This window comes from Lissotriton helveticus, chromosome 5_1 (genome assembly GCF_964261635.1).
Source record: "Lissotriton helveticus chromosome 5_1, aLisHel1.1, whole genome shotgun sequence".
NCBI classification, from domain to species: domain Eukaryota; kingdom Metazoa; phylum Chordata; class Amphibia; order Caudata; family Salamandridae; genus Lissotriton; species Lissotriton helveticus.
Window position 1 is genome coordinate 618,235,221 of NC_136065.1, and position 10,280 is coordinate 618,245,500.

Here is a 10,280-nt window from a genome sequence, read left to right on the forward strand (position 1 = left end):
CATAAATTATCCATTCTATGAGGAAATAATATAAATTGTCTATCCTGCGAGGATATAACATTCACACTGTCTCCATCCTGTGAGGATATACAGTCACTCTTAACTCCGCTCCTTGGAGTGCAGTAACTCCCCTGCCCAGCAGGGCGCGCTCCAGACCCGAGAATGAATATTCCCCCTCAGAGAGGACCGAGGCCTCGAAAGAAGTCCGAAGAAAAGTCCAGGCTGCGGCCCCCGCATTACCAGGGTCTCCACGGGACTCTGGGGCTGTCCTGGGCGGGCTCTTTAGTGCTGCTGGGACAGGACGGAGGCCGAGAAGGACACACCGCCTCTGCTGCGGCCGCAGGTCTATGGAGGGCCCGCAGCAGCTTCGTCCGGGTCTCTGCGGGGGCTCCGTGGAGGGAGAGGAAGAGCAGAGAGTCCTGGAGGCATCGGGAGTGACCTTCACTGGAGGCCGCGGCTGCAGGGAGAGACGAGGGGTTAATGTTTGTGTAAGGGGCTGTGATGGGCCCTAGGCCCACATGCTGGCAGGCACACACATGCTGACACAGGACACACTGGAGGTCTGGTGCAACTGGCCCAGAGCACGTGCGCTCGGCCTCTTTTATTGATGCTGTGTCACATGACCAGTGACATCAGTGGTGGGTGGGTGTTAAGTGTGAATACAGGTTTCAGCACTAGACTGCTAACTTATGCTGGGCATTACATCCCTTTCCAAATTGGTTAAAAATTAAACCAAACAGAAAAAGTCCAAAACCTGTGGGGGAAAGAAAACACAGAAAATAACACTGGACTTGCGTTTCAAAATGAGTCTCTTTGGCTGCTTGCAAACCGCAGGCAGTATAGTTCTTGTATTCTGGACTTGCAGTTCTCGGAGGCACGGTCCGCAGTTGTTCGGCGGGTTCGTTCCTTGGCTGTGCTGTCTGTCTGCTGTTCTCAGCCCTGCCTTTGCTTTGCTCCGTTAGTGATGAGAGATAACTAGATGATACAGGTGTTGACAGTCTTCTGGTTTTGTTCTCTCTTCTGGCTTCGTTATATTCTTCCGGGCAGGCTTTTCATGTTGACTCTTGGCAGATGAGTAGAGTAGGTGCACACATCCCTCTCACTAGGATGCCCCTCTCGCCGGTATTCCTCTCTCACCAGATGTCCGGGAGGACCTCTTTGCCAGGCGTCCACTGGACTGGTGTCTTCGGTCGTGGTGCTCCACCATAGCCTTCGGGCCGTGAGCAGGGCGCTCCACGAGCTTCACCGTCGTGTCCTAGTTCCACCTGAAGGTTGGGTTGTAGACTCTTCTCATCGCTCGCGAGGCTTTCATCCCCTTGGGTCCTGCAGACGTGCATCGGTAGATCTGTCTCCCGTGCGGGACTTGCTGCCACCAGAGTCCCTCGAGGCCTCCGATTCTGGTTTGTCACGGGCTGGTTCGAGGTAGGTCAGGTCCTCAACCTCCAGAGGCCTGATTAGTCTCGTCATCCACATCTTCCGCTCAAACCACAGAGGTTGATGTCGCCAACCGTCTAGCTTGCTCTCTTCTGCGATCGCCTTGTGGATGGATGGCTCGTAGGTGGTTGTCTTTGGTCTGCACTGCCGGTGCTCTTGCCAGGCTGGTCTTCCTTTGCACTCAGGTGTTCCAGTGCTTGTCACTTTGCTTCTTTCCGCAGGGGCGACTTCTTCTTGCAGTGGCAGCTTGCCATTCCGATTCCTCCTTTCTTCCTTTCTTGGGTGGCGGTGTGCCACTACGATCCTTCTTCTTCTCTTCTCCTTTTCTCACGACGAACCCTCGTCCCTTTTCCTTCATCTTCTCTGGCCAGGCTTCCCCATGCAGTTGCGCACTCTGCACGTGTCATCCTGGTCTTGTCCTAGGACACTGTCTCCTTGTCACTCACATCCAGGGGTAGCGTTGCGACCTTTTCTACTGTTCCTTCTTCATTTTCATTTTGGCGTCTCGCCCTTTTTAGGTCTCGCCTGTCGATGCGCATGCGCATCGAGCTTGCGAGCCTATTGCGGCTCAAACAACGTTTAACTACGAAGCAAGGAATCGTGGCGATTCCTTGCAGTGCCCGTGACTTTTAAGCTCAATGCGCATGTGCATTGAGCTTAAAAGCGCGTGCACAGCCGCCCGCATTCCTCCGACACCTTTGAAGTGAAGCTTAGCTTCACTTCAAAGGCCCGGCTTCTTCACACCCACATGCCGCTCTCGCTCTCCCCGCTCCGCTCCGCCCCCTCCCCTGCCCGGCCGGCTTCTTCACACCCACATGCCGCTCTCACTCTCCCCGCTCCGCCCCCTCCCCTGCCCGGCTTCTTTACACCCACATGCCGCTCTCGCTCTCCCCGCTCCGCCCCCTCCCCTGCCCGCCGTGTGACCTCGGCTTACACTCACCCCTCCTTTCTCCCCTTTAGGCTGCTTTCGGATGCTTTGTTCGCAGCTTGTCATTTACTTTTGCATTGTGGGCGTATTATGATTCCTCATCAACATTCACTTGGATGAGTCAGAACATATTGGCCCTCAATATGGTAAACTTGAGCAATTATTGATTTAGCTGATCCAGTCCTTTTTCTGTTTGATTGTTTAACAGCACCACACCCATAATCTTTACTGTCCTAAATAGTCAGAAATCGTCAAGTAGAAGTGGGAGAAGGTCTGGTCTCAGTGGCGCAAATACAGAGGGAGTTGAGGTGCCTAAAAGTGTGTATTAAATGTATGGATGTATAATCGATCTTGCCTGTTTCATATACATCTAAAGTTGCCGCTCTGGCCATAAACTCTTGTAGCCGACCCTAGGGTCGCTCTTGGGGGTCGATGAATGTACTTGACATCCAACAAATGTTACACAAATTGACAACTGTATTGCATGCATGATTAACAATGAAAAGTATCTATTCAACTTGAGCTTGTTTTAATAAAAAAGATTTTGGGATTAAAGATCTTGCCCTAGCTTCTTGTATGCATGGTGGGGAAAGCTGTGATGAGTCCGGGGAACTAATGTGCATACTGGACCATGCAGTTTTGTTTTCCACCTTTAAAATGATTCTAATGTTTTAGGAGAGGACGCTTTGCAGTCTGGGACTAGTAGTTTCAGGTTTTACCATTACAAATAAGGCCATATACATCTCGCTAGGCAATCTCCTGTTCTTAAAGCATGGTGATGGTGCCATTGCACAGTTAAAAGTACAAAATAACAATAGCACGTTGCAGGGCTCCACTTAGTAGTTATTGAGCCGACTTCACTATTGGGGGTAACTGAATAACGAGAGAAAGCTGGGCGGATTTAAGCATCGTAGTTCATCCAGTCACAGACAGATGACCCGCGTCGTATATAACCGCCTCAGCCCGCCTTAACTATATTTTGTTTCAAACTGTAATTTATATTCTAGACCGGCCTGACTTGTAGGTCCTGATTAATGTAAAACCTGAAACTACATGTCCCACAATGCTTGTGCGTTGCTGAGACTAGAAGGCAGTGTCACATGGATGCATTTGGGCAAATCCTAGTAATTCCGTCGTTAATCTGCTTCAGCGCCACGATCCGGAAATAATGCGCTGCATTAATACAAATGCAGTGAGCAGTGTTAGCTTTTCTCGGCTCCTTTCCCCTCCCCCAGGTGCATATCCCACATTCCTGCAAAACAAAAGTTGCTATAGTTTCTAAAATCAACAGGCACCCTAAGTGTGTGTTCCCGTGCGTCCATGTAAATGTGTGATGGTATTGTAAATATGCAAAATATAGCTTTAGCAAATTATTACCTGCTTTATGTTCCTATTTAGAACAAAAATTCCTTTTTTATGTGAAAATAAATTCAGTTTTAGCAAACTAAAAGTGTTTGGAAGGTTAGTCTTGGTGTTTATGTATTCAAGGCTTTACAGCGACTCACTGGCACACGGCGCTGCTTGCAGTTAAGTTACTCTCCCGTATATCTTCCCCAAACACCTACCGCCCCTCACGGCTTGTTATTTAAGAGTAAGATTGTTCGTAATTGTGCCACTACACCCATTTTGTGAAAAAAAAACTCACTCCCTTACATAAAGAACAAAATGCTGCGCTGCAGGAAATAACTGATTACACTGATTACACGCCCAAAAGGACATTAAGCTGTCAACAGATATACAATCCAGAGCGAAACATAATACGAAAATAAACCGCAAAGCAAAATACGGGCTTTCCTACTCCGCTTACCCAGGCTCTTCCTAGGTGGCTTCCCCCTTTCATTTCACTGCGTTTCCATAGGCCTTTTTCAAATTTTTTCCTCTGGCTGTTTTCTCTCCCATCCCCCCCACTTTCTGTCGCTCCACACCCGTTTCCAAATATAATGTCCTGCTCCAACTGCTAATCCAGGAGGTGCCTGCCCCCCCGCAGCTCTCCAGTTTGCGCTTCAAGTCTGGGATCCAGTGTAGATCGATTCATAGAGCAGGACAGCCAGGGAAGTAATGCTGCCAGCAGCTACTTTTACCTACCTCACTTGGCCCTGCTGCCTCCTACCTATCTGCTCTACGTTCTATCTCAGGGGTCAACAGTGGACACTGCCAACACTCTAACAGCTGCCATTAATACATAAACAGTGAACAGTACCATCACAGCACTAACTAGGAGTGGCGTGCTACTGTAACCGCACAGCTGTGTCTACCGCAGTGATAACACACTAATAATGGGCACTAACAACACTACACGTTCACTGACAGCTGCCATTCCATATTGGGCGCAAGTATCCGCTTGCTTACTGTAATATGTTCTCTTAGCCTGGCATATTTCTTTGTGACCCGAGCTGGGTTGCTGCAGGTTGGCGTCTGCACTTTCCCCCAAATAGTTCCCATATGTACAATTAATAACACTCACCCTCACTCACCCTCACTCACCCTCAAACCCTCACCCACACTCACCCTCACCCTCACTCACCCTCACTCACCCTCACTCACCCTCAACCCCTCACCCTCAACCCCTCACCCTCACTCACCCTCAACCCCTCACCCTCACTCACCCTCACTCACCCTCACCCACCCTCACCCACCCTCACCCTCACTCACTCACCCTCACTCACCCTCAACCCCTCACCCTCACTCACCCTCAACCCCTCACCCTCACTCACCCTCAACCCCTCACCCTCACTCACCCTCAACCCCTCACCCTCACTCACAACACATATTGTGTTACAATAGGTGTCACATTTGCGAAAGATAAAACTATCTAGAGATGTAGCATAACGACCAGAGCTGCCATATAAGTCACATAAATACAAAACATGTTGCATTCCAAATGCTATAGGTGTCACATTCGCAAAAGTTATAACTATTGGCATTGTAAATGACAAAGCCATCAATTTAGCAATTTTTAACGACCAGAGCTGCCATATAAGTCACATAAATACAAAACATGTTGCATTCCAAATGCTATAGGTGTCACATTCGCAAAAGTTATAACTATTGGCATTGTAAATGACAAAGCCATCAATTTAGCAATTTTAACAACGAAAAAATAAATAAATTGTCATTTACAAGACCAATAACTACAACTTTTCTAATGCGAAACCTATTGCATTCCAACCCCACTCACCCACGCAACGTCACTCACACACGCAACGCCACTCTCACACGCAACGCCACTCTCACACGCAACGCCACTCTCACACGCAACGCCACTCTCACACGCCACTCATCCACGCAACACCACTCATCCACGCAACGCCACTCATCCACGCAACGCCACTCATCCATTTGCAAAACGAAAAAAGTTAAACTCTTCTATTGCGAGACCTATTGCATTTTCAATGCTTGTTCTCCTTGTTCCTTCCTGCGACGTGGTCTGGTCACTGTACTGCCTTGGCCTTCCCCGCCAGTCTTCTCCAGGTAGCGTGCACTCCACCTGTTTCCCTCTGTTCTGGGCATGGCTCTCAGACGTTGGTCTTTTCTTCTAGTGACTGGACCGGTTGTCGCCATCTTCTCAGTTGATTCTTTTCTTTCCTTGGCGACCATCCTGGGTGTTCGGCTTTCACCTTCGGCATGAGTATTCATGCTGTGCTATCTTTTCCTGGTCGCTATTCACCGTCCCGGTCTCCTCGGCGCGTCGCTGTGTAGCATCACTTTCTTGCACTCCTGTCGCATTCTTGCGCAGTCTCCTGGCGTCTTCCTCACGCTTTCTGGAGAATACCTGCGCTGTCTCCTGGCGTCTTCCTCACGCTTGCTGGATAGCACCTGTCGCTTCTGGCGTCGCGGTGCTGACCTTCATTCCTCGCTCTCCTCTTTGAGCACTTTGGGCACTCCTGGTGCCTTCTTGCACTTGACCACGGTCACTGCTCTTTCACTTACGCAGCTCCTGGCCGTGTCACACTTTAGATCCTCCTCTTACTCCTTGCGGCACTACTGTTGCTTTCTTGCACTTGATCACGGTCACTGCTCTTTCACTTACGCAGCTCCTGGCCGTGTCGCACTTTAGGTCCTCCTCTTACTCCTTGCGGCACTACTGGTGCTTTCTTGCACTTGATCACGGTCACTGCTCTTTCACTTACGCAGCTGTTGGCCGTGTCGCACTTTAGATCCTCCTCTTACTCCTTGCGGTGGCGTCGACAGCCACTGGTATTCTGCTCCTTTGTTCGTCCGTGTCGTCGGGTACTTGATACTTTGGATCGACTCGCCTGTGTCCACAAGACGTCACTGCTCTCTCCGTCGTGTGATTATGGCTGTCTTTCCCTTAGGAGTTCTTCCAGTGCTTCCTTGCACTTTGTGGCGCGTTCCTCTTTTCTTACGAGTAGCCACCTGACCAGCAGGTGGTTCTCCATCAGTCTCTGGACGTCACTTGTGCCAGGCTCCGTTTTGTCTTTCAGTTCCTTTTTGCTATTCTTTTCTTTGTCCTCACTCTAGCTTTAGTCTGCTTCTGCTAACTAATCTTTGGCACCTGTCTGAAGTATTTGTGCCCTTCACCTCATTGCAGCCATCACATTGCTTATTTCACTGGTGGGCGCGATATCGCCTGCTGGCCACTACGTGGCAGTGTTTTCTTTTCTATTAGCAGGTGCTTTTGGTTGCTTTTTCAGCTGTACGCAGCTGTCCTTCAATTCTACGCTGCTGTGTCTCTTCTGGGCACCCCTTTGCCTTTCAGTCTATTGTCACCGATTACCTTGTGGCAAGTCACTTTGCTGTCAGTGTCTTTTATTGTGCAGGTGCAATTTTGGATGTTGGCCACTAGATGGCGGGAAAGCTCCTCGGCAGGTACCGGCTGTTTTTCTCTTCGTTGTGCGACTTCCTCTGTTGTGGCCGGTATTGGGTTTTCCTACAGTCGGGGAATGGGGCACCAGGACCACCGTAAGTGTCTCTCCCTGCCCTCTGTTCGTCCTGCCTGCCCGGGTGTACTTGTGTTCACACCCGGGGCTGTTCAGCCTTCACGGCAGGCTCCTCACGCTCCTTGGCTGCACAGGGACACAAGCTTCAGGCCGGCGCAGCAGGGTCTCTGCGCCATCAATACACTCTTCTTTGCCCTCTGCCGCCGCAACCTCGCAGCAGGCTGGCGTGCTCTCTGCTCCAAGGTACATTTGATTTGCATTGTTTTAGGGTACCAGGGCTTGGATACGTTACGGCGCAATGGGGCACTTACTTCTAATTGCGCCTCCCCGCTTATAGCCTCCTCTCAGTCTTTCACTCGCCCGGCAGCTCACTGCATGCTGTGGGTGCACCAGTTCCTTCACTCCGCCGCTCACCCTCAGTCTAGGCCGCCTCTCCTCTGCCTCACTGCCGGTCGGCTCCGACAGACAAGCGCTGGTGCAGGCCGCGGGGGCGGCTGTCGCTCCTTTTCACCGGCTACGGCCGGGTGCCGTCATTGTCGCCTCCCCTCCCCCACCGCCGCAGCCACACTTCATACGCGGCGCGGGCGGGGAGTCATCAGCGCGATTAGCGCTCCGCTGCTACTTTAGTTTAGTTCACTAGGCACCCAGCAGCTCCCCTCACGCTGCGGGTGCTTTCTTTTAAAATTCTCCGCCCCGCCGCCCCATTTAGCACACGTTGTGCGGCGGGGGATGGGGGACGCCGCATGCAGCCCGCGGGTGGGCTCCGCTGGTCCTGCTTTCATTAACTCTCATTCACCCTCGCCGCGGCCGCCTCTCCTCACACGCGGCGCGGCGGGGGGGGGACCGCAGACGCTGCAGGCAGGCCGCGGGTGGGCTCCGCGAGCCTTGCTCAATTAAAGTCAACTTCTGGGGCACAGTACATGTGTGTAGTTCATTGCGGGTGGGCTCCGCTTACATTGCCGGTCACGGCCGGGGCTCACCTTCGGCCGACGGGCCTGTTCAGCCACGTGGTTGGGCTCCGCGCTGGTCTCTTTCTTCGCCCCAGGCAGGGGGCACACACGCTGGGCACAGGAGGTGCGGGGTGAGCTCCCAGTCACCTCCCTCTTTTCCTCCAGGCCCGAGGCTCTTCACACGCCTCGTGGGCCTCGCGGCGGCCGGCTCACGTCTTCTTAGGGGTGTGCCTTGTTTGCTGCAGGCAGCTCCCCTTTCCTTTTTCCTTCACGATGCTTTCACGGCTGGCACGCGTGGCATCGCGTTACCGCCTCGTCGCCATTGTAAGGGGCTGTGATGGGCCCTAGGCCCACATGCTGGCAGGCACACACATGCTGACACAGGACACACTGGAGGTCTGGTGCAACTGGCCCAGAGCACGTGCGCTCGGCCTCTTTTATTGATGCTGTGTCACATGACCAGTGACATCAGTGGTGGGTGGGTGTTAAGTGTGAATACAGGTTTCAGCACTAGACTGCTAACTTATGCTGGGCATTACAGTTTGGACAATCTCACAGCAGGAAGTGACAACACAGAACAGACTTTCTATTATAGAACAAGATCTACAAGGACTATCGCAGGCAATACACTGTCGTCCACTTTGAATCTTTGTAAACAGTATTCTACTTTGTATTTTTGTTGGAGTCGGATGTCAGCTAGAACTGTTAATACTCGTGTGTTCAAATCGTAGCTTATTTAATGGCACTGGAGATAGGGGGGGGGAGGTATACAGGTGAAAACTTTAAACCAGGTACTTTTAAAAAGACATAAGCCTAGATTGAGTACCACCAACCACCTATTCTTGATGGTTGCATCTTAATTTTAACCCCAAACATGACTCCCTCCCCCCGCCTGATCTCTTTGCTGCACCCTCAACCGTTTAACCCTTTAGTTTACTGCCTCTCACCTGGCGCCGGTGTCTGTACGCGCTGGGCCAGGTACGTCACGGCCATTTCCAGGATATCCGCTTTCTCTGCTTTGGGCGGAAGTTCATGTTCCTCAAACTCTCTCTGCAGTAACATCCTCAGCTGCTCAATGCTGCTGTTGATGCGATCTCTCCTCAGCTTCTCCACCGCTGGCTTCCGAAGCTGCAGAGAGAAAAGGTGGATTTGTTATTTAATTAGAAAACTCTTGCAATTTGACTGCGGTTACGTCCTTGTCAATACGAGTTGAATGAAATGCTAATGCTAATTATTACACTAATTTGATAAGGCAAACAAAAAGCCGCTACTACTTAATACATTACATATAAATTGCTGCTTTGAAAGTAGTATAATTTCCCTATAGTACAACATAAATATGCATCTTGCACATTAATGTCCAGACTCTTACCTTTCTAAAGTCTCTCTCCTCGCGCTCCTCTTCATAGTTCCTCTCGGTGCTGAAAGGCGCCATCTTGCCCGGTGTGGGGTGAAGAGCGGGGTCTCTGCACTGAACCCACAGTGATCGGTGTCTGAAGAGCTCGCTCCCTCCGGCCCTCTTTATCCCCCTCCGCCTGCAGGGTAATGTGTGGGTCTGGGGCTGGAGAGAGGTTCCCACACTCAGCAGCCAATCAGAGAGCAGCAGGGACAATGGAAGTGTGGCACATTACAGGGGGGGGGGGGGACATCTGGGGAATGCCGTGAATCTGTAGGTGCAGAGTTTGTAAAAGCTCTTTACCTGTACCTCGCGTTTATTGTTCCAGGTGTGTCCGAGTGATAGATCCGGTGCAGCCATGGCCGCGCATATTCACCCCAGGGCGCACCTGCGCCTGGTTCGACTGGAATGCGTTTGTAATCAATGCCAATTGGTGTTTACGTTGTGTTTTTTAAAATGTTGTTCACATGAACTCAATTTCAATTATGTGTTACATTGCTTTAGATTCTGTTCGCCTGGAATCAGCTCCAATTGTTTCCACCTTGTTTTTTGATCTTTACCTGGACATCGCCTGTGGGTTCTTAACCACGTCGCTGAGGCGTAACCTGGGCTGATGTCCCCCACTGCTTCCCATACTGTCGCCCATCCGTCCCTTTCAGAGGGCTACAATA

The 10,280-nt window shown here is 51.1% G+C and overlaps 1 protein-coding gene across 1 annotated transcript; it reads right to left on the bottom strand.

The window, feature by feature from the left end:
- Positions 1-236: 236 nt before the first annotated feature.
- LOC144753291 (transcription factor HES-5-like) lies at positions 237-9,648 on the bottom strand. Its single transcript, XM_078641028.1, has 3 exons — positions 9,586-9,648; positions 9,161-9,341; positions 237-457 (listed from the first exon to the last, which is right to left on the bottom strand). Exons 1-3 carry the CDS (start codon positions 9,646-9,648, stop codon positions 237-239), a joined length of 465 nt encoding a protein of 154 aa, XP_078497154.1.
- Between the last annotated feature and the right edge of the window lie 632 nt (positions 9,649-10,280).